The sequence below is a fragment of the Ambystoma mexicanum genome, chromosome 3q (assembly GCF_040938575.1).
Source record: "Ambystoma mexicanum isolate Mex_15411 chromosome 3q, UKY_AmexF1_1, whole genome shotgun sequence".
Lineage (NCBI taxonomy): Eukaryota > Metazoa > Chordata > Amphibia > Caudata > Ambystomatidae > Ambystoma > Ambystoma mexicanum.
In genome coordinates, this window is record NC_090926.1 from 622,066,510 (window position 1) to 622,090,981 (window position 24,472).

At 48.1% G+C, this 24,472-nt stretch overlaps 1 protein-coding gene across 1 annotated transcript in view; it reads left to right on the top strand.

Annotated features, from left to right (window-relative positions):
* Window positions 1–24,472, top strand: part of ELAC2 (elaC ribonuclease Z 2) — a 972,577-nt gene that overhangs the window by 263,656 nt on the left and 684,449 nt on the right. Inside the window, exons 9-10 of the mRNA XM_069654514.1 lie at window positions 7,516–7,574; window positions 7,669–7,741. Coding sequence (XP_069510615.1) covers window positions 7,516–7,574; window positions 7,669–7,741 — 132 coding nt within the window. The remainder of the gene's footprint in view (window positions 1–7,515; window positions 7,575–7,668; window positions 7,742–24,472) is intronic.

Genomic DNA, 24,472 nt, shown 5'->3' on the forward strand with positions numbered 1-24,472 from the left:
GGGGAAAAAGCTGTATGCCCTGGGGAAAAGAATCACAGCTTCCGCCGCTTTCAGCAAGGATCGCTAATAACTCCTTACTAGCAAGCTACGCAGACGCACAGTGGAGCAAGCTACGTAGCGACGCTGAAGAGGCACCAGAACCCCTGCGTACACGCCTTCTGGCCACAATCACGGAAGGGACACTAGTGAACCAAAGCATCATTAAAAACACTTTAGATGCTGCCGAGACTGCTGGGCGTTCCCTAGTCCAAGGGATACTCCTCAAACGCCATGTCTGGCTGCGCAATTCAGGGTTTAAACCTGAGACACAGGCTTCCCTGATCAACAAACCTATAGAGGATACCAATCTCTTTGGTAAGGCTGTTGATGAGGCTCTAGAAAATGCTAAAAAGGAGTTTGACACAATCAAGACCCTTGACCAGATTTCTAGGCCCCCTAGCAGACGCGGCTATGGCAATAAGCGCTTTTTTCGTGGCCAACGCCAGCAGCAGAATCAACAACAATACTCTGCCAACAACTGGTCCTCTAACCAGGGTAATAGTGGCCAGTACAATCAGAGAGGCCAACGCCGTGGCAAGGGGAGAGGTCAGGGCTCTACCCCTAGAGGCTCCCAGGCCAATAACAGCAAATGACCCGAAGATTCGGGTCCCCTCCCATGCATCGCCGGTCGGGGGCCGGTTAACATCGTTCCTTCCAGCATGGGAGGGAATAACATCAGACCGTTGGGTACTATCAACCATAGCCCGCAGCTACTGTATAGAATTCAACAGTTCCCCAACATACAAACCCCCCACGGGGACGACGCATGACACCAGAACACCTCGCCATCCTTCTACAGGAAGTGGAACAGCTACTGGAAAAAGGAGCTATAGAGGTCGTGCCTCTCTCAGGTAACGGAAGGTATTTATTTAGTGTACTTCCTTGTACCCAAAAAGGACCTAACCATGCGCCCTGTATTAGATCTGCGCCCAGCGAACAAATTTGTCAAGCCCCAAAAGTTTTGCATGGTAGCATTACAGGAAGTAATCCCCTTGCTATCACAAGGGGATTACATGGCAACACTGGACATGAAAGATGCATACTTTCATATTTTAATGTTGCCAGCACACAGAAAATACCTCAGGGTCATGATAGAGAACAAACACTACCAGTTCAGAGTGCTACCCTTCGGGATAGCATCAGCACCAAAGGTATTCACAAAAGTACTGGCAGTGGCCCATCTGCGCAGGTTGTCCATCCCAGTATACCCTTACCTCGACGATTGGCTCATAACAGGGGATTCTTACGAAACATACTTCTCCAATACCCAAAAGACTATAGACCTTTTGTTCCAACTGGGCTTCTCCATCAACGAGAAGAAGTCCAGCTTAGACCCCAGTCAGATCAAACAATTCCTAGGGGCTCTAATTCGAACAAAGGACGGCCTTGTCTTCCCCTCCAACGAGAGGGTCCAAAACATGCTGTTTCAGATCCCCCAATATGTGGCAGGTCGAGAGGTGATGGTACGCAAAGCAATGCGCTTGCTAGGAATGATGGTGTCATGTATTTATTTGGTACCTCACGCGCGCCTGCGCATGCGCCCAATGCAAGAGTGGCTCCACAGCCAGTGGTGTCAGGCCAGCGGACAATGGGACGATCTAGTGGTGGTCTTGCAGGCCTTGGTTCTCTCGCTACGGTGGTGGACAAAGGAAAACCTGTTAATAGGGAAACCTTCTGCCACACCCGCAGTGGAAGCCACTCTAACAACAGACGCATCCCTCACAGGATGGGGGGGGAGGGCTCACCTATCCCATCAGACTGCTCACGGAGTGTGGACTCCGAGCGTAGCATCCAAGCACATAAATCTACTGGAGTTACTGGCGGTGTTCAAGGCACTGAAAGCCTTCCAGGAACACCTACAAGGAAAGACGGTGATGGTCCTCACGGACAGCACCACAGCCACGTACTACCTCAACAAGCAAGGGGGAACCCACTCTCCGGACTGTCCAAGCTGTCCCAGAACATCTGGAAGTGGGCTCTCAGACACATGTTCCTACTGTCACAACATGTACCAGGGGAACTCAATGTGCTAGCAGAGATTTCCCCCTGCCCGCAGAGTACGAATGGCGGTTACACAGTGGGGTTTCCCAGAAATAGACCTGTTCGCAACTCTGGAGAACTCACAATGCCAAGATTACACCTCCAGGTACCCTCAGAACAAGTCCAAGGGGAACGGTCTATCGATTCCATGGTCAGGGAAATTTGTTTACGCTCCCCAACCCTCCCACCCCCCTGACTCCCCTTCTCAACAGGATTGTGCACAAGATGCACCAGGAACAAGCCACCATGATACTAGTGGCCCCTATGTGGGCCCAGCAACCATGGTTCGCGCATCTGATGGAGATGTCTCTGTCTCCATCAGTGAAACTGCCCTGCCCGCACAACATGCTGTCACAGGACAAGGGCAGGACACTGCATCCATGCCCTCAAACCATGAACTTAGCAGCCTGGCTCCTGAGGTCATAGAATTTGGACATTTACAACTTCCACAAAGGTGCATGGACATCCTCAGGGAAGCTAGAAAACCTAACACTTGTCACTGTTATTCTAGCAAATGGAAGAGATTTGTCATCTTGTGTAGAGGAAGAAGCATCAACCCCGTTGACTGCTCTCCCACACAAATTGTTCTGTACCTGACCCATTTGCTGGACTCGGGTCTAGTATTCAATTCTATTAAAGTCCACCTAGCGGCGCTTTCTGTATACACCACTTCCCAACTCGGTGTCATGGTGGAAAGTCCCAGTGATTAAAGCCTTCATGGAGGGGGTAAAAAGAATACACCCTCCAATAGCAAACCCAGCTCCAGGCTGGGACCTAAATGTGGTACTCACCAGGCTCATGGGTTCACCCTTCGAACCCATGCACAAGGCAACTCTTAAAGACCTCACTCTTAAGACTGTTTTTCTAATAGCTATCACCTCCATTAGGAGAGTAAGTAAACTGCAGGCTCTTTCTGTTCTAGACCCCTTTGTAACAGTTCACAGAGATAAGGTGGTTCTACGCACAAACCCGAGGTTTGCACCGAAATTCATCTCGAAATTCCATGTCAACCAGTCAATAGAACTACCAACGTTCTTTCAAAACCCTTCAAATCTAGGAGAAAAAAGCCTGCATACACTTGATGTGCGCAGAGCTGTCATGTTTTATATGGAAAGAACTAGACCACTGAGAAAGACTAATCAGTTCTTTGTCTCGGTGGCAGCAGGAAGAGACGGAGATGCAGTATCAAAGTCCACTATATAGATGGATTGTTCAATGCATCACTCTGTTATACTCTTGCTAAGAGAGAACTACCCTTCAAGCCTAGAGCACACTCTACTCGTGGCACTGGGGCATCCATAGCATTCATTGCAAATGTTCCCCTTGAGTCCATCTGCAAAGCGGCAACCTGGAGTTCTGTACACACCTTTACAAAACATTACTGTCTAGATGCCCACTCTAGAGCTGATTCCCAGGTGGGACAAGCAGTATTAAGACACCTTTTCTCTACTGTTCCTTCTCACAACCCACCTCCAACTCCAGGTACTGCTCGCTAGTCTATGCACAGCATGTGATTCTAAGCAGATTAACAAACATCAGAAGACAATGCATTACTTACTGTAAAAGCATTTCTGATGGTTATATCTGCTTAGATTCACATGCGCCCACCCTTCCTCCCCGCTCGGATGGAAGGAACATAGACATCCTTTTATATCTCTCTCTTTTCTGTACTCACATCTAGAAGGCTCCCTCAGGGCAGAAAAAATACAAACAGAGGGACCTCAACGCGTGAGGGATTGTGGGTATACCGCACGTCACTATAGGGATAGACGCCTTGTTGATGCCCCTTTTTGACTACGAAAAACAAAATGCAATACTCCGCAGTGACCACTGGATGTCGGACCTAAGCAGATACAACAATCGGAAATGTTTTTACGGTAAGTAATGCATTGTCATATATGACGCATGTTCGTTCTCATTAGAGGGGCTCCTGCACCCTTGTTTAATTTGGAAAACTTGGGGTTTCAACCCAAGTAACCCAGGTTAATCAAGACGTGAACCCCTTGCTCACTGTGCCTTAGAAAGGCTCCGCTTCACCTCACTGAGGAGGCTCAACGAGGCTCAAACGCATGTCTGGGGTTGCTGATTGTACTGGTGTTCAGGGGATAATTGCCTAGCATTTCAGTGCTGGACTGCCCTTTTGGGTGGCACCAGACTGATCTGCAAATGGGTATTTCTCCTGTTTGAAGGGTGCAGTAAGATTAAACGTGGCTTTAGACCCTCCTAAGTGGGAGAACTTCTTCAGAACAGGGTACTGGACCGATGTGCATTCTCAGTAGAGGGACTCCCACAAGCCTGTCTAACATATATATGTTTTTATAGTATCTATGTTACTGTATTTGCCTAGTCATTTAATTGCTTGGTGTATATTTTAAAGAACTAATATATTATTGTATGTTTGTGCATACCTGTCTAACTAGAATTATTGGTGTTGCTCTTTGTGGACTCATTGCAGCCCTAGACCCCTCTCACCTCTTTCTAAGTCTATGCCTTACCGCTATTCTACCTACCTTGATTAGGTTTGGCTAGACTGTAGGATCTTTCCTGTTTACCATAATATCCCCCAGGTTGATGTTGGTGATCCAGCTCAACACTTAATGAGACCCCAAATCTTATTGTGTCTTGGTTTCGATCAAACCTTTCACAAAACATTGATAAACCAATACAATCACAAAGTTGTAGGCAATTAATCATTTACCTTTTGTTACTTTTCACTAAAATATTACATTTTTTGTAAAATGCAGAAAACATTACTGTCTGTGAAATGTGTTTTTCTTGTAACAACCGAATCCAGAGCTGCTCTTATGATAGCACCCAAGTATCATGTACTAAACGATTAAAATGCACATTTCTAAGATCTTTTTGCTTCACATTATTTACATAAACGTCTCAAATGTTCGATACGTTGGTGCTAAAAAGAGTAAGCAAGTTTCAATCTGTTATTTTTAGGAAATTGCACTTTATATTGAGGGGTGCAGCATTTTGGAAAGGCTTTCATGTACTCTAAAACACAAGCCTGTTTTCCCAAATGAGCATAATTATTGCACCTAGCCATCAGAAATGCTTTTAGTTTTAATTTCCTTCATAATTGATACATTCGAATTCAATTTATGAAGTTAAAATCTGTTACATAAGAAATGCTTCACAGCCTTTCATAAACAAGAACGAAGGTCCAGATCTCCCAGTCAACTGCTACACGTTCATGTGGGAAGTACTGCTCCAAAGAGCAAATGTTAGAAATCTGAGGAAGCGGTTAGGTCAGCGCAATGTCGACACTGTGGACATATGGGCTTTTTTTTGTTGTACATTCCTAACGGGACCGATCAGAAGACATGTGAGCCTCAAAATATATATGTGAATAGTTGCTCTTCAAGTATACTTAGCTTGGAGCTGGCAGGATCCTGGCTCATTTATTTAATTTAATGTTTAAATTTATTGGCGTTTAACTTTATTAACAGTTACACAACAACCGTTTAAGGCTTCATTCTTATAAGGGGAAGGGGAATGGGAAACTCTAACAGAAAATAAGGAAGGAAAAAATAAAAAGCAAATGTAATACACCAAACAATAATTAAACTAACTAAACAACTGGTCTTCTTGCCACTTACGTGTGCTGGGGGGGGGTCAGCCCCGGATCATTCATACTAGAGATCATCGGAGTTCGTCAAGTGTTGAGTTTTCGGGAATATCTGGTTCTGTATTTCTGTGGGTGCTTTTGTGGGTATTAGCATTAAATCTAAGCCAATGGCGTTTCCGTAGCCGGGGAATGGCTCAGGGGGGCTTGTCATCTGACGGGTGAAATACGTCTCGTATTAGTGCCTTCCAGTCTTCAAACATTGGGCTTGCCTCTCCTCCTGCCCTGTTTATCCCGTCTCCCCACACCTTAGTTTCGGCCCCTGACCAGTGTTCTAGCTCTCTGTACCATCTCTCGAAGTGCGGGCCTCTCTGGGATTTCCATGTCATTGCGATGGCTCTCTTGGCTAGCACACACACACCATGTCCATAAGTTTCACTATGTGTCTCAATTTGCCTATTCTTGGGTATGCCCCGATTAGACATTCTTTCGGGGACCATGTGTATCGTGTCACTCCTGCTCCTCTGCAGGTTTGTTCTATTCTGGACCAGAAAGTCTGGATCTTCGGGCATCCCCAGAACATGTGCATCATCCCTGCTCCCTCTAATTTACATCGAGGACAGAGTGGATCAGCAGCCTTGCTCATTTTGGCTATTTTCCCTGGTGTCATGTATGTCCTGTATAATATTTGTAGTTGTGTTAACCTGAATCTGTATTTCTCGACACCTCTCTAGGGTATGTTAGGATTCTGTCCCATTCCTTCTCAGTGATTTCCTCCCCCAGGTCCTTTTCACACCTTGCCTTCTGAGTCTCGCTTTTAGGGTTCAGTCTGTCCGACAGTTGGGCGTAAACCCTGGATATTTGTTTCCAGCCATCCCCTAGGTTGTCTCCTGGCTCATTTATATCCATGAATGGCTTTGCTCATCCATAATTACGAGTGAATGTTGAGTCAGTAATAGGTAGTGTCCTGTAGCACCCTCTACCACCACTGCTGTGCAAAATAGTCGGTGACTGCATTGTGAGGTACAACCGATTGACTCCAAGTCAACATATGCACTCTTACTCGTATTAATATCATTCTGAATCGGTTTGCTGCTGACCATATTCTTTCTGGGAGCTCACTGCTGTTTATTGCTCCTTTTGTTATAATTCCAAACATGAACTCCCACTATAACCCTATCCTGGAACTCAGCTGAAGGTCCTTTGTGTATGGGATAATTTATAAAAATCTGTGACTTAACTTAAGGCTCATTTTAACCAAAACTCGAACCAACATGCTAATTCAATCTCCAAGCCTGTCACACAAATGCATTAGAACACTCATATTAGCCTTGTCAAATAGTACTTCATACATAGGGGATCTTGTCCTTTTCTGTGGTTGATGGGAAATTGTGTTTTAAAATCTTCTGTTTTTATAATTCTCACTTGCTTTACCTTCCCCTAACTTCATGTTCGAAGGAATGGCATTGGGCATGGTCGGACAATTGTACTAGGATACTTATAACATACCTGAGATCAACATTTCTAGTTCAAGTGAGGCCCAGGCAATGCATTTTACAATGAAGTTAAAGTTCATTAGAGGAAAATGAGATCATTTTTTAACGCTGTGCCCTCCATCCGGGATGTTAACCAAGAAATTGAAATATTCTTAAATAAAAAAAATGATGTACCCAATGTCTCATTTTGGAGCTGGAGTGCCAAGCAAAATCCTTGCTGCCGCAAGTAAATATTTGTGAACTGACAGGGCCTTAACGTATTTCATATGAGGAGATAGGACGCAAAGAGTATTGCTACTACCTTTTAAAGGTGAAAATGACTGTTGCATTGCATGGCGCTATTGTAATACATTTTTCCATTTACAGCTTCACCCGAAAAAGGGAAATTTCCTGGTTCTTAAAGCTAAAGAGCTTGGACTACCAGTGTAAGTACTGCAGCTGAAGTTAAGTTTGATTGCAACCTTTGTGTTTTTGTAGAATGCATTAACTTGGATTGAACATCTTTCTGATTTATTATAGTGGCACTGCAGCAATTGCTCCATTCATCTCTGCTTTGAAAAGTGGGAAAAGTGTCATCCATGAAGGCAAAGAGGTAAGCCAAAGTGAGTTTCTTCATTTGTGGCTTAATGTTTGTGTAGAGTTGTGGTTGTTTAGACTTTTCTTATTATGGTTACTGCAAAGAGCTTTATAACCTACCTTGTCAAGCAGTCGCACTTCAACAAGATTGATGCACTCTCTTGTATATGGCTACACGGAAGTGAAACACAAAGGATCCTGAAAATCTTTGCTCTATATTTCCCCATATTAAACCTCTGTGAATATGGTTTTGTGTGGACATATGCATATATCGTGATTGATTTTTAAATGACCATCAGTCTTAGATTTCCCACTGATGGAGAGTCCGGCATTCTGGGGATCAGAGGAAGTCACCATCTAAGTGATGCGACTGCTCGGACAGTTATGTGGAGTATCCCTCAGAGCTTGGCCATGCCCACTGTCCATTTTAGAACACTACTAGACCACTAGCCATGGAATTTGGGCACGGCCTCCGGCCATTCCCACTGTCATTTTTTCAATCACTACCTGGTTACTAGCCATGACCTTCGGCTGTGCCCACGACTGCAACCCATCGCTCAAAGTTGTTCTTCAATCACAGACTGATTTTGACCTGTTTAACAGTGGCATTGTTATGTATAAAAGATAGTAGGCTTTCAAAACTCACAATTCTTTTTAGGCAATGCGCAGTGAAATGACATTATATTAAGCAGCGTGTCACAAGCCCCTGTTTTATGGCGGGTTGCTTGGTGACTGTTGTGATACATCGCACAACCCCAACTAACAGCATTTAAGCAGCACTGAAAAGGGGGGGGTGTAAATGACTGGCTGTAAGAATAACATATGCCCAGGTACTTTTGCCTCCATAGTGAAAAATCTAAAGCTGGCATCCATGAATATACGCTTTTTAAGTGAACGTATATCTTAAAGTGACGTATACAGCTGTAGTTCAATTGACCTTCCATTTAGAAGAAGATGCGCAAGACAAAATAGCATTGGACTTTTAAAAAAGTGATGAACACCAGAAAAATAACTTGAACTAGGAAATGCTCCAATACATATGCTGGCAAAGTATGAAAGGTTCTCTTGTTTTAAACCCAGCAATCTGTAGTCAAATATTCCTTTGAATACAAAATATGGTTGCGTAGCTTACCATAACTGTTGAATTTTGTTTTTTTCCGGTTTTACCTGTAACTATAAAGTCCCTGTAACAATGTTTTTCCATAGAATTTCAAAAGTTTTGTCTAGTGCAACTTAACCATAACATCCCTTTAACAATGTTTTTTGTTGGTTTATTTCATAGGTTTTTAGTAGGGCAGTGTAACCTGAAAGTTCCTTCAGTGTACATTTTTCAGTTAAGGTGGTAGGTTTTTAGTAGGGCAGTGTAACCATAACGTCCCTTTTAACAATGTTTTTTGTTAGTGAATTTCATAGGTTTTTAGTAGGGCAGTGTATCCAGAAAGTTCCTGTAGCATACATTTTTCAGTGAAGGGGATGTTTTTAGTAGTGCAAATTAACCATAATGTCCCTTTAACAGTGTTTTTTCTTACCGAATTTCATAGGTTTTTAGTAGGGCACTTTAACCATAACGTTCGTATATTATAGTTTTTTGATGAAAGTGGATAGGGTTTCAGTTGCGCAAGTGAACCATAGCGTCCCTGTAATAATGTGTCTTTCAGTGAATTGCATTTGTTTTTTTACAGGATACCGCTTACTCTGTAAAGATGTACCGTACAACATACTGAAGCCTGTGACTGTATAGTAATAGGCACAAAGGTTGGGAACACATCGTCCGTTTGTGCAGATCGGGTGGAGGGGTGGTCATAAAAAGTAGTAACATGCAGCAAAGACAAACTGTTCTAGAGGGCCGACCAAGATGGCCGCTCCCTTGGGAGCTCCCGGCTGCCTCCCGCATGAATCCTGTGGCGAAACTATGAAATCTGCAAGAATAATATATCCTAGCACGGCATCTCGTCCCTGCCGAAAATTCGGAGCAAATCGGACTTGCCTTCCGTGAGAAACTCGCTGCGTAGTGTGGCCTGCACTGCCGCGACCTGCGTGGGGCCTGTGAGTCCCGCCCGCCCGTCCAAAATCCTTCGTAGAGGGACGAGAGCCATCCAAGGGACCTGCCGCGACTACCTCCAGCAGAAAGTGGCGAAGCGGGAGGTGCGAGGAGACCCACAGAAGCACGCAAAACAGGAGAGTTGGCCGCGGCGTCCCTGCCATCTTGACTCACAGCGTCTCCCCGCGCCCCTCGAGCGCAGCCCCTCGCACCGGATCCAGGTGCCTCGCCTGCGCCCTGACCAGACGCTCCGACTCAATAGTGAAGCTCAAGATGGGGAAGCCGGACAAATCCCAGAAACGGCTCAACTTTGATGCAGGCCCAGCGCCTAAAACACCCAGGCCGGAACACCGCCCTGAATCCCCGAACAACCAGTCGGAGGCAGAATTGCAGCAACAAACGGACATCAGGGAAATCCTGATGGAATTAAAAGCTGGGATAGGCGGTCTGGACAGCAAGATAGACTCGCTCTCGTCCAAGGTAGATCTGTTACAACACCGGCTCGACAAACACAGCGACAGGTTGGACTCCGTCGAACAGAGAGTGTCGGATCTGGACGACGGCACAGCAGCACTCACCTCCCGGGTATCCACACTCGAAGGGCAAATGAAAACTGTACTCGCCAAAAACGAGGACCTGGAAGGCCGCTCCAGGCGAAATAACATCAGGATTATCGAAATCGGAGAAAGACAACTACCAGTCAGAATGGAAGAACACGTCGAAAAAGTATGCAGAGTTTTTTGGTCCCACAGTCCTATCGCAAATGTTCGTAGTGGAAAGAGCCCAAAGAATCCCTTCAACAAGACCGGCGCCGGGAGCCCCTGCCCGCCCGATCATTGCCAAGCTTCTAAGCTACAAGGACAGGGACTCCATCCTTAGAACGGCAAGGGAAAAGGGCAAACTACACTTCGACGGGGACGACATCCAGTTTTTCCCGGACTTCTCGCCATCTGTCCAAGCCCAAAGGAGATCGTTCATCCAGGTGAAACACAGACTGCACGCCAACCAGATCACATACTCGAGGTTCCGCATTCAAATAGAGCGTAATACCCACTTCTTCAACTCCCCAGAAGAAGCCTCACTATTCCTCGACAGGCGGGGATGCAAGTCCGCAAACCAAACGCCCGGCACCTCAAACAGAGAAAGAGCAGTGAGTGTTCCGCCGTGACAAACACCCGCACTACTGCACCAAAGCATGCAGGAACCAAGCCACCAGGACAACCTTCACAAACGGGAGGCTGGGGACTGTGCCTAGGAAGGCCACCCACGCCCCGTGCACAGCATGCAGTATGTTTCAGTTGGGGCGATTCCAAACGGACGAGTTGGGGGTTGTCCGTGTAAGGAAATTTGTTTGATTGTTGTTGTCGTTCAAAATGCGCTCAGAGGGCCATCGCCTAACCGCGGGCCTCACCCCGAGCCCCGCTGCCGCCCCACTCGAGCCCTCCCGCCTAACGCCGCTCCCATATACCCAAACTCCGACTCCGGTCTAGCCGCATTCCGGTGTTATATAGATCATCACCGGTACGTTCAAAATAGCAACCTGGAACATTAGAAGGGGTAACATCCCGGCTAAGACACGCAAGATCCTGCAACTACTCAGACGGCACAAGGTCGAGGTGGCTATTTTTTTTTTATTATTTTTTTTTTATTTGGTTTATTCAAACCTTTAAAATAACAATACAATCTCCCATTCTCTCCTTCCAACTCTTAGTTTCCTTCATAAATCTGAAACATCGTCATTTTAATTTCACACATACAACCCATGTTCCTACTCCATAACAGTTTTCTTAATTACGTAAACCCAGTTTCCCATTCTCAATGTCTAAATTACTTTTCAGCAATCGAAGGAAATTTACTAGAGCAAATAGAACTACTCTGTTGTTCCCCCTCAAACAGTGCCTTCCACCAATCATCTGAATTCATGAATTGATGCTCGTTGATCAATTTCCCAAAATGTCTTTCTCTTTGTTGTTCAAAAGCAAAACAACCCATGACTAAATGTTTGATGGATTCATTACTCTTTTTACAAAATCTGCACACTGGATCAATGTTAGCATACTTCAACCATGTAGCCAAACGTTCTTTTGTTAGAAACAAATTCATTCTGAAACGCATGTACAGAGCTCTTGAGTGTTGATCTGGTAAGCAGGTTAGATATGTGTGTCGCTGACCATAAGCTTTTGCTTCTCCCGGTACCTCGCACATTAGAATTGAATTTGCTCTTGAGTCACAGGTCGATATCCAATCAGTTCTCCAGATTTTCGTTTTAGCCATGTCTGGATTCTCTATTAGCAGTGAGAGACTGATGCCGTACTCCTCTAGTAGAGCCTGACAGAGTACATTCCAGTCGAACAATGTAGTAGTGACTCTGTCTTTATCAGACGTATGTAATAATTCAAATTGCGGCACCAGAGTTTTAACCATCGTTTTTCTATATATACTTAGTAAGTTCCATGTAACTCTTGCTTTTATTGATATGAGCCCTAGCTCATACCGTAGACATGTTGTTGATGTACCCTTTGGAAGCTGCAAGACACGGGACCAACAAATGTTTTCTAGGGAATTCCACAAGACCTCTGCACAACCAAATGCATTTTCTCCGCCATATATTAGTGCAGGTACCGCTTTTTTGCTCAATGACAGGTTTTAACAAAAATTTGCCAAATTTCTTATTGATTAGTTGCGCTTGACACGCCACCTGCCGACACTTGCTTTTTGCAACAGTAGACCACGGCTCATCTCTTCTACTGGCGCTAATTTTCATGCCCAAGTAGGTTGAGCTCTTTACGATTTGTAGGTCCTCATTGCCATTCGCCAGCAAAATTTTCCTTTTTTGCCTTTATTTCCCTGTAACCTTTCAAGAATCAGAATTTCACTTTTTTCTTTGTTGATTTTGAGGCTGTTTTCTGTTGTGTAATGCTCAAGACAATTGAGTTTTCGCTCGAGCCCAATCGGCGTCAAGTCCACCAAAATGAGGTCATCAGCATAGACCAAGTATTCTATTGAGGTTCCATAAAGTTTTGGAGGAAAGGTAGCTACACCATTGAACGCTTGCTTTATATCTGAGATAAAGAGATTGAAAATAATTGCTGCCAATGGGCAGCCTTGCTTCACGCCCTTATATGTAGCAATATCAGCAGACAACGTGCCTTTCTCATCCAAACAAATCTTAATAGAAGTGTCCGTGTGTAACTCGCGAATTGCATCCACTAGACTCGAGGGACAGTTCCACCTCGTGAGTCTTTCCCACAACAGCTCCCTATTTATGCTGTCAAACGCCTGTGACAAGTCTAACAGTGCCGTGTAGATCTTTGTGTTTGACTTCAGTTCATCCATTTTTAGCAGATTTAGCAGTAACAAGTTCAACCCACATCCTACTCCTTTTACAAAACCCGCTTGTCTGGGATCTATGTGGTTTGCAGCTGTGGCCCATTTTAGGAGTTTTTGTTGTAGGAGGCTGGCATAGATCTTCCCCAAAACGTCAAGTAGCGCTATAGGTCTATAATTTCGAGGATTAGTTCAGTCCCCTTTTTTAAAAATAGGTACTACCACCGCGCTTTTCCATGACTTTGGGGTCAAGCAGTTCTTAATGACCCTTTCAAACAGCGTTACACAAGTCTGTCCATAATTCTGGATTTTTCTTGAGTGTGAAGTTGGTTAAGCCATCTGGCCCGGGCGCTCTAGAATCGTGCACGTTTTTAATTACATTAAGTATATCAAGACGCGCAAACACCAAATCCCATTTCTTTAGCGCCGTGTATACCCAGACTGTGGAAGATGGATCTTTAGCATATAGATTTGAGTAGAATTCGGCCCACTTTTCTTCCGAGACTGCATTAGCTTGTAATGCATGTTGAGGAGCCAAGCTGTTGTTTATCAATCTCCAGTACTCAGCCGATTTTTTACCAGACATTTTCTGTAACGTAAGTTCGGAGTCATTTTGCATCAGAATTGCGGCATGTGATTTATGCCAGTTCTGGTATCTTTGTTTAATCATTCGTTTACACTCCTTCCTGGTTATACTGCTTATATTTTTTAAGGCCCTTAATTCTTGTCGCATAGCTCTTTTTCGTTGCATGACATATCAAATTTGTGTTTTGCTCGAAACCCCTTGTGGTTTGTGTTATGTTTTCGTTCTTCGTAGTCGCACAGGAGGTCTCGATATCCAAGTGCTTTTGAGCCATATTGGAAATTGTGTGTAATGGCAGTAACTTCTGTATCCAACAAATTTAGACGAATCCTATTGGAACCAGTAGTCACCGCAAAGCGCCAACCTTCCTTAGTACACGGAATAGAATGTTCAAATATGAATTGAACCATATCGAGGTCACTATGCTTCATTCTGACAACTTCCATTTTTTTTGTCCGTTTGTGGATGTTTTCAGAAACTAATGTATAGTCGAGTACTGAGGCCTGATCAAATCTTCTCCATGTAGGACATGCAGGAATGTCCCCAACAGTATGGCCGTTGAGCATTGTTAGACCACGAAGCTCCATTTCTAGGCACCACTGAGCTGCTACTCCTTCATGTTTATGCACCTTCTTATCCTTTAGCTCAGTTCTGTCTCCGTTTTGGGCGCAAACAATGTTTAGATCCCCACACACAATTAGGTCCAGTGGCAGCTCCTTTGTTAAGAGATCATCGATCAATGCTGTCATTTGATCAATGAAAAGTGAGTCATCCTTGGCCAGGTGATTCCAATATACATTAATGATGTACAGGCAAGGTGCCTTGCACCCATTTTGGTGGGTAGTGATAGTGACAACCTGGATAAAAGATGGATTGAAAGAATTCAAAATCCGAAGGCCGGACGCTTTTTTTATAGCCACAAGCAGGCCAGCCATCGGTCTGCCTTTTGCCTGCTTTATGGCTGGATTAAATGCCACTTCAACGCCTTCCAACAACGGAGTTTGCGAAAGCCAAGTTTCTTGTAAGCATAATATGTCCAATCCACAGGCCCACGATGACTCAAAGAGGTGCAAAAAACCACGGGTATTCCATGAACCCATGGTGCACCCTTTAGGGCCCTCTGGTTCCTGGCATTACTTCTCCGGTTGATTATTTATGGTTGCAGCCAAACATGTCCAGTCATCATCTCTGTTGCCCGAAGATTCTTGAGTCTTTGTGTCAACCCCTGTGTACAAAGGGTTTGTCATTCCATTAATCGTTATTCTTATCGGATCCTTTATGTGGGATACCTCGGTAGAGAGTAAAGCTTGATGCAGACCCAACAGCGACTCGCCAGTTTTGATTTCACCCTGTTTTGTTTCTATTTCTTCAATTGGAGCATAACTTGTGGCAGCAACTATTGGCAGGTCTGTGTTCTCTTCGAACGAGCCAAACTGTCGGCCTTCTTCGATTTTTGCTATGTCAAACCCCAGCAATATTAATACTGGGCCAGCATCCAACAGGGCTTCCACTATGAGTTTAGACTGTAAATGTAAAATCACAGCATCATTTTTCTTCTCATCGAAGAATTCAACGATTTTTAGATCCGCGGATTCAATTGCTCTTAGACTTGGAATTAAATGGCACAGCCATAACACATTATGTCGATTTAGAATTAGTTCATCAGATGTTTCAATTCGTTCCAAGAGGAGTCGGTGTAGCAATTGTGTTGAATGTGCTTGTAACTTCCTCCCTTTGTTGTTGACTTTTGGAGTGTGCACGTTTTTGTAACTCTGCCTTACTGTTTGCGTCTTTAGGTCAGTTCCTGTGTTAAGGCTTGAAGTTTGTCTATATCTGTGTGGTATCGGATGACCATTATTCACAGAGAGAAGCTCTCTGTTTTGATCTTGCGCGTTGACAGTATCAAGCAACACCTCCTGGTCAACTTGTGGATTTGACAACCGGCCTTTGATTTGCGAATTGGCAGCAATAAATCTTCGTTTGGCCTCTAGAGTCGTAAATATAGGTTCCAAACGATCCTTCGCATTTTGTAGCGAGGGTAACGGTTGGATTAGTTGGCACTTTCTGGATGGAAAAGCCGAGGACGTCGCTGTAGTTTGCTCCTGTGTTACAGCCTGTGTCGCCGTGTCACATACTTTTAGGTCTGCCTGGACCGCCGGCACAATAAGTCCTTCTAGAGCAGTTACAGGTTGCATCATAGTAGGTGCTTCAGGCAAACTCATAGGGTGGAGCACGGATGGCTCCTTCTCTACAAGTTCTTCATTATATGTTCAAAGATTTATTAGAAGTTCAGTGCTATCGCTGCTGCTGCTTATAGATTCTTCTAAAACGATTGGGCCAGCTGGTACTACATGTACGCCTTCCTTTATTCCAGCGTTTTCCGCTCCATGTAAGGGTCCGTTAACCGTTACATTGACTGTTTTAAGATGACGCAGGAATTTTCTTGAGTGAGCATTGCGTTTAGCTTTCCTTTGCGGCTGAATTTTACTTTTTTTAATCAAGCCGTTCCTTGGCTGTACACTACTTGCAGTGGTCTTTTGGGTGTCCAATGGGCCTTTAAAGATGTTATATAGTTCGGGCGTCGCAACAGCCACTCCCTTGAGGGGCGTAGCTGGCGTTTGAGTGCTTGTTGCTTCCCTATTTGCTGGTATTGTTGAGGTCGATGGCACTTGTGGATTTAAAAGAGCCAAATTTGAGGCCACTTGGGACTCCTTAATAATATTGGCGAAAGCACTACTGACCTTGTTTAGTTCTTTTAGAGGAATGTTCACAGGTTGGCAGTCTACTGCAAGTGTGCTATTCGCAGCAACCACAGGCAGTGATACACCGCCAGGATTCTTCAGTGTTTGTAATGAGAATACCTCATTGCCAACAGGGCTCTGACGGTTCAGTGCAGTTTTCATTTGTAAGGGTGAGCTTAAAGTAGCATATTGTGCTGGGCTGCTAGGGTGCTTTTGAACATTCCGTGTAACATTGGCACAATCTTGTTCAGTGAACCGTTCCACATTTGCTGGTTTCGCTGTTTTAGGTAACGGGCCGTTTGCTGGACAAGGGGTCACATCCATTTGTTGGTCGTGCTTCTTTTTCTGTTGTTGAAAAATCCCCAGTGCCTCTTTTGCAACTTCAGCCAACAGTCTTTTGTCCAAATTTGCATTTTTGGCATGGTCAACAAGGGTTTCTAAGGCCCAATCGGTCTTTCGATGAATTTCATGAAGCACTTCTTTACAGTGGAAGTTTTTGTTTCCCATGCTAAGCAACTTATTGTTTATTATAGCAATCACTGATGAAAGCTCTTTTACATTCTCATTAAGATTTTCATACATTTTGATGAATGGAGCGATTGATAATGTCATGGATGAGATTATGGTTGCTTGTAAGTCTTTGGCATGGTAAGCAGTGTCCCGCTCTTCTAACACGTTACTGGTAGCTCGTGGATGTACCCTATCACGATTCACAGGTCTTCTAATCTTCGGGTAGGGGCGTTCCATTATCGATGAATCAGTGGAATCTTCATCTGTTGAAGAAACAGTAGCGGCTAAGGGTTTGGTGGGTTCTAGCCGTATTGTGTTAGTTGTTGAAAACGGTGACGAAAGTTTCAGTGGAATAGTTGACATTTTCAGTTTTTTATTCTATGAACAACTAACGCTAGGCGACATGCTCCAAATTAGCCTCCTACGTTTCAATAGGGAGCTTGCCTCTCGTGTTTGAATTATAGTCTGTGCTTCATCAACACACGGAGCAATATTTTCACACTCCGACATGGACGCTCCACAATTTGCTAAATTTTTTTAGGCTCTTTCCGCATTAATGTGTGTGAGAGCATTTAAAAGTTTACCTCCAAAGAGTTCCTTCTTTCCGATCCAGGTTTCAGGTCATTAAAGGGGGCAGGGCAATCTTGGATAGGTGACTCATTATTTTGGTCTTGGCCAGCCACCCTTCCCACCCACGGTGGTGTCACACTCTTCATTAACACAACATCTTCCCCACTTGACTCTGAGCCATTCTTACCCATCGCTGGCATCATCTGCCATGTGGTTGGTATTGCCAATGAAGGCTGCTGTATTTACAGCACTGTAGAACCTAGGCCGTGGGGACGTCGGATTTCAAGTGGAGTTGGGCGATTGATTAGTAGACAAATTCAAGTATGAAGTCACTCCATCCATGGATCTCTGATGCTCGGCCTTGCCACCACCAAGCACACTGTGTTCACATGGCAGTTCACATGGCAGTTTGTCAACATCGTTCGTCAGGTCAACTGATGTTGTCACCATATTTACTTCAACAGGGGATCTCGTCTGCTCCACAAGCCTTACAATGGTCCCTCCGCCCACCACTTCCACGGCGGTAGGCCCCGCTACCCCGGCAGCACAATATCCAGAGTCGAATCCCTCTCCATTTACATCCTCAACAAGGGTGACCCCACCACTGCCGCTCATATCATTTATTAAATGCCGCTCCTCAGACAATCGACTTTCCTGTTCCTGTACGTCCATTGATAACTCGGTAGAGGGCAGTGTCAGAGGGCAAATCTCCCAATCCATGACTCGAGCAGGGCAATTGGGTGGTTTCAGCATCGCACTGTGCAAATTACCACTTCTTTGTTCCCTTGGAAATGATCCTCTAGATAGTGTAGGTGGTGGCACTATAATGTTTTGTGGTAGTACGTCAGTTGGGTGGATAACAGTGCTTCTCCAGCATGGGGTCTGGCATGGATTCACATGCTCATGAATATTCCCCGTCGTCAGGCTGGGAATCCTCGGTAAAGAAAAATCAGTATTAGTTTTGTTTCTGATCTGTCTTTCGTAGTAGTAACCAATCACTGATCTCTGCGTCATACTGACCACAGCCAATGACTGCCCTCTATCTAAGCCCCGCCTCTGGTAGCCATCTTCAGATTTTTACCGCACGTTCAAGTGTTGGGAGTCCTTGTGCTTAGCTCTCGAGCTTTTACTGCGTTTTCGCGATTTTTCAGGTGAATTTTCACATTTTTCGGTTAATCGAGCCTCAAACTCCACCGTTTCTACTCCCGTTAACGGCTACCCGTTAAGGGATTTTCCTACGCCCCTCAAGGGTGAAGATTTCTTCGAATCAACTTCTTGGAGGATTCCAGAAGATTCGCGGCCTACTTCGAGATGGCCCAGGACGCGAGTTTGTCACCCGTACCCGAACTGTTTCGCAGCTGCCCTGGATGCGGGCTGCAGAATGTGTTTAAGGAAGACGAACATTTGCGATGCCTCTACTGTCTTCATGGGGACAAGACTCATGTAGAGAAGGACTGCCAGTTCTGCAAGAACTTGTCGGAGCGGACCATGAGGGACCGTTGATCCCGTCTCGCCAGCTGGTTGGAGAAGGGCTCAACGGGTGAGAAGAAGAAGAAAGGGTCCGAGCGGGCTTCTAAGTCCTGTGCGGGAGCCCCGGCGACGGGGGCCCAACACCAGGCCAAGCACCGCGAGTCTGCTGGCTCCGGGAGCGCCGAAAGGTCGGGCTCTTCGGTCGCCAGGCAGGGCACGCCTTCCCCGGCACCGTCAACCACGAGCCAGCGCTCCGGTTCGGGGAAGAGGAAGTCCGAGATCCCGGGTAAGCTTCGGGAGAAGCCCCGTCCGATCTCGGAAGAGGGGGAGCGAGGCGTCGCCCCTCCCCCTAAGGAGAAGGCCCGGGACGCACCTAAGGTGGTGAAGGCCCCTACCCAGCAGGCAAAGGCCTCTATAGAGGCGATCGCGGCGACTCTGGCCAAGCCAGCAGAGACCCCGCCAGCGGAGACTGCCTCCGGGACTATAGTTTCCCTGCCGCCAAGGAGGGAATCCTCTTTTCAGCCCATCGTCATGGCCACCATGATGGAAGAAGCGAGGGGGGGCACGGTAGCCTCCTCGAGCTCGGAGTCAGCCTCGGAGGAGGAACTGACCGAGGCCGTGAGGAATCTCGAAGTCCAATTCGAGAAGGTTCGATCCCGTAAGGAAGATCCTCGGGAGATAACCAAGGAAGACGATGATGGCGAGGAAGAGCAGCCTTCCCTTCCGGCGCAGCCGGAACCTAGGCCTCAGGATAGCTCGGCGGTCATTTTGTCTGCGATCCAGTCCTTATGCTCTGAGATAAGGACAAGATTACCACGGCCCAGGCCGGAGGACCCGCAACCTGGTCCGTCGGGAAGTCCTCAGAACAAACGACAGAGGACCCTCTCCTCCACTCGCCCCGTAAGGCCTACAGTTCCTTCCTCATCCTCCCACGAGTCGGGAGATGACGGTGTGATGGGCTCGACGACGGGTTCTGAGGGCGACGACGACGATGGAACGGGTCTCCCGTCTCCCGGGCCTCGCCGCCCAAGCAGATTGGCTCATTCCACGCCATGATCGCCAGGGCGTCCGTATTGTTCCAGCTCTGCCCAGAGGAGCAGAAAAAGGAAGGTTTCCTCTATCAGCGCCGGGAGGCCAAGAGGAAGACTGTCATTGCGGTGCCTCTAATCGATGACATCTGGGAAGAGGGCCTGTCGGTTCTCAAGAACCCCTCCACAGCACCAGCCAAACGGGACCGGTACGAGAAGTACCGGGTCCCCGAAACCGCTCCCCTGTGCCTCAGGGCCCAGCCAACGCCAGACTCGGTCGTCTCGGCGGCGGCGAAGAAGAAAGCGGCGGGGTCAGGAGCCTCGACGTCGAATTCCCCGCCGGGCGGCGAGGGAAAGAAGTTGGACGCCATGGGGAGGCGGGTTATTTCGTCGGCGGCGATGACGATCAAAGCGGCCAACGCCCTGGCGATCGTGGCCCGTTACGACGGGGAGCTCTGGTTTAAGCTGGCCCCCATATTGGACTTCCTACCGGACGACAAGAGGTCCGAGGCCCTGGGAATACTTCAAGAAGGCGAGGTGGCGTCGGACCACGCCATAACGGTGGCAACCGATAATGCCGATACCGGGTTCCGCCAGCTGGGCAACAGTGTTTGCCTACGACGACAGGGTTGGCTCCGGGCGACCGACTTCCGTCAGGACGTCCAGACCTGGGTGTTGGACATGCTGTTCGACGGCAGCAACTTGTTCGGGAAGGCGGTGGACGAATCTCTCCAAGCCATAAAGACGGACACTGAGACGGCCCGCGCCCTAGGAGCCCTTCAGCAACGACGGCCCTTTCGGAGCTCCGGAGGCAGACAGGGTGCCTCCAAGGGATCCAGCGGTGGCTCGTCGTCCTACCGCCAGGAGGCACGCTCCTCGTCTCAGGAGGCCTACAGGGGTCGCGGCAAGCAGGGAGCACCTCGCCGCCATTGGCAAGGTGGCCAGGGCGGCAAGGCCACCACCTCCAAGCAGGACTGAACTGGCCGTGGTCTCGGGCCTCCACCGAAGCACCCCGGTGGGAGGCCGGCTGACGAAGTTCATCGGCGTGTGGAAGTCAATCTCCACCGACAGTTGGGTGCTGGATACCCTGGCAAGAGGACACTCTATCGAATTCCTGAAGAAGTGCCCTCACGTTCCACCTGTGGCCAGGAAGGAAAGTCGCGTCCCGCAACTGCTGTTGGAAGTACGGGCGATGCTCAGGAAAGGCGCCATCAAGCTTGTCCCAAAGAGGCTCCGGGGCTACGGGGTGTACTCAAGGTACTTCCTCGTCAGGAAGAAGACGGGCGGCTGGCGCCCCATCCTGGACCTTCGTCGTTTGAACAAATGCATCAGGTCACAAAAGTTCAGGATGGTCACCCTCCAGCACGTACTGGGACAGCTGGAGGAAGGCGACTTTCTATCGTCGTTGGACCTGGAGGATGCATACTTCCACGTTCCCATCCTCAAGTCACCGAAAGTTCCTCAGGTTCGTCGTCCAGGGACGCCACTACCAATTCAGAGCACTGCCGTTCGGATTGAAGTCGGCCCCCAGGGTCTTTACCAAGTGCCTAGCACCTGTGGCGGCGCGGCTGCGCCTGCAGGGGATTCACGTCTACCCCTACCTGGACGACTGGCTCATCCACTCAAGGACGAGGGAACTCGCCGTCGAACACACTGCAAGGACCGTCCAGCTACTCACAGACCTGGGATTCGCCATAAATTACCCAAAGTCCCACCTGGTGCCGTCGCAGGTGGCCCTGTTTCTGGGAGCGAAGCTCGATACAGTGAGGCGCCTGGCGGCACCGTCGGAAGAACAGACGAAGACCATTCTAGGCAAGGTGCAGCGCCTGCTAGCCACGGATGTGGCCATGGTGAGGTCCATCAAGTCCCTCCTGGGGATGATGTCCTCTTGCATCTACCTGGTGCGCCTCTGCAGACTACGGATGCGCACTCTTCAAGAATTTCTCGACGCCCGTTGGATGCAGGCGACGGGCACCTTCGAAGACAGGTGTTCCGAGGTGTTCCGGCGGGTGATTCAGTGGTGGGGCATTCAAGCGCACCTCACGGCGGACAAGGACTTTCAGACGCCGGCGTACCAGGAGACGGTGATGACGGACGCCTCCCTGGAAGGTTGGGGCGCCCACACCAGAGATCTCCACACAAGAGGCCTCTGGCTCCCGGAGGAGAGGCTCCTGCACATCAATGTCCTGGAACTCCGAGCCGTGTTCTGGGCTCTCAAATCGTTCCTCCCGTCGCTCAAGGGCAATGTGGTGCGGATCTTCACGGACAACACCACGACAATGTTTTACATACGGAAGCAGGGAGGCACCAGATCCCCAGCCCTATCCAAGGAGGCACAGGATCTGTGGCACTGGGCGGTCGCCCAGGGGATGTTCCTGGTTCCCTTCCACCTGGCAGGAGAAAGAAACACCATCGCCGACTCGCTCAGCAGGGAGCTGCGCGCGTGTCACGAGTGGGAACTGCGCCAGGATCAGGTGGATCAACTCTTCCGACGATGGGGCAAACCCCAAATCGACCTGTTCGCAACAGCGACAAACTCGAAGTGCAAGAGGTTCGCCAGCAGGTTTCCCCAGCCGAGAAGCATGGGCGATGCGTTCTCGTTCCCCTGGGACGGCCTATACCTGTATGCGTTCCCTCCGTTGCCGTTGCTGCTTCGACTCATCAACCAGCTCAAGAGGTCCCGGTGCAGGATGATCCTCGTCGCACCGGCGTGGCCGAGGCAGATCTGGTTCCCGGACCTTCTGGACTTGTCAACGTCCCCTCTCATCAAGCTGTCGGCGGACGCGGACCTTCTCTCCAGAGACCCGGTGTCGCTGAACCTGCAGGCTTGGCTCCTGCAGTGCTAGAGTTTGGAGGCTACGATATACCGGCCGACTGCAGAGAGGTTCTTGCAAAGGCCAGGGCGTCCTCGAGACTCAAATGCTACGGTCATAAGTGGAAGAGGTTCTCTATCTGGTGCCGAGCACAGAAGATCAACCCCCAAAGGATTACGGCCCCTCAAGTGCTGCCGTACCTGCTATCGCTGGCAAAGGCTGGGCTAGCCCATGCCTCCATTAAGATTCATCTGGCGGCGATCTCCAGATATACCAGATATACCAGATATACCAGAACCACAGGACGGACGTCCCTGTGGTCCCATCGACTGGTAAGAGTTTATGAAAGGACTGTTCCGGTCGTTCCCGCCGGTGAAGGCCCCGGCCCCGGCGTGGGAACTTAATGTGGTGCTGACCAGGCTCATGGGGCCCCCATTCGAGCCGATGCACTCAGCACTGATGAAGTTTGTGTCGTGGAAGACTGCATTCCTGGTGGCCATTACCTCCGCACGACGAGTGGGAGAGATCCAGGCCCTATCCTGCAAAGCACCGTACTTGACTTTCCATGCCTCGAGGGTGGTGCTTAGGACGCACCCCTCCTTTATGCCCAAGGTGCCGTCGGACTTCCATCTTAAAGAGCCCCTGGTGTTACCTGTTTTCTTCCCGTCTCCTTCGTCGCCGGCCGAGAGGACTTTGCACTCGCTGGATGTGGCTAGAGCGCTGAAGTTCTACGTGGACCGCACGAAGAGTTTTCGGAGGACATCACAGCTATTCGTGAACTTTGGACCTGTGAATCAAGGGAAGGCTCTCTCGAAGTCTTCTATTTCCAGATGGCTCTCCGGCTGCATCATGCACTGCCACCGGTTGGCTAACCGACCGCTGCCAGGCCGTCCGAGAGCCCATTCGACCAGAGCGATCGCTGCTACTACGGCGTTCTTATCTGGTGTGCCCCTGCTGGACATCTGCAGGGCTGCTACGTGGAGGTTGACGCACACCTTCACGAGATTCTACTGCGTCGATCGGGATTCCAGGGAGGAGTCCAGGGTCGGCCAAGCAGTGCTGCGCAACCTGTTCGCTTAAGGTGAGCCTGGTGAGGAGGTAAGAGATGCTTAATGTTGAGTTTTTTGTATTGCTTAATGTTGAGCCTTTTGCCATCTTATATTCATGAGCATGTGAATCCATGCCAGACCCCATGCTGGAGAAGGAACAAGTTACTTACCTGTAACTGTTGTTCTCCAGCATGGGTCTGGCATGGATTCACATGCAAACCCTCCCGCCTACCCCTCTGCGGCTCTTCACTTGGTCATACTGCCACTTCACGTGCTACCAAATCTGAAGATGGCTGCCAGAGGCGGGACTTGGGTAGAGGGCAGTCATTGGCTGTGGTCAGTATGACGCAGAGATCAGTGATTGGTTACTCCTACGAAAGACAGATCAGAAACGAAACTGATACTGATTTTTCTTTACCGAGGATTCCCAGCCTGACGACGGGGAATATTCATGAGCATGTGAATCCATGCCAGACCCATGCTGGAGAACAACAGTTACAGGTAAGTAACTTGTTCCTTATTGGCTCAGCAAGCCGCTCCGTATGTAACCCTGCTGCACTTGCAGCCTTCCGCTGTTCATTTATATACTGCGCCGGCTCCATGGTCAGCATAGAT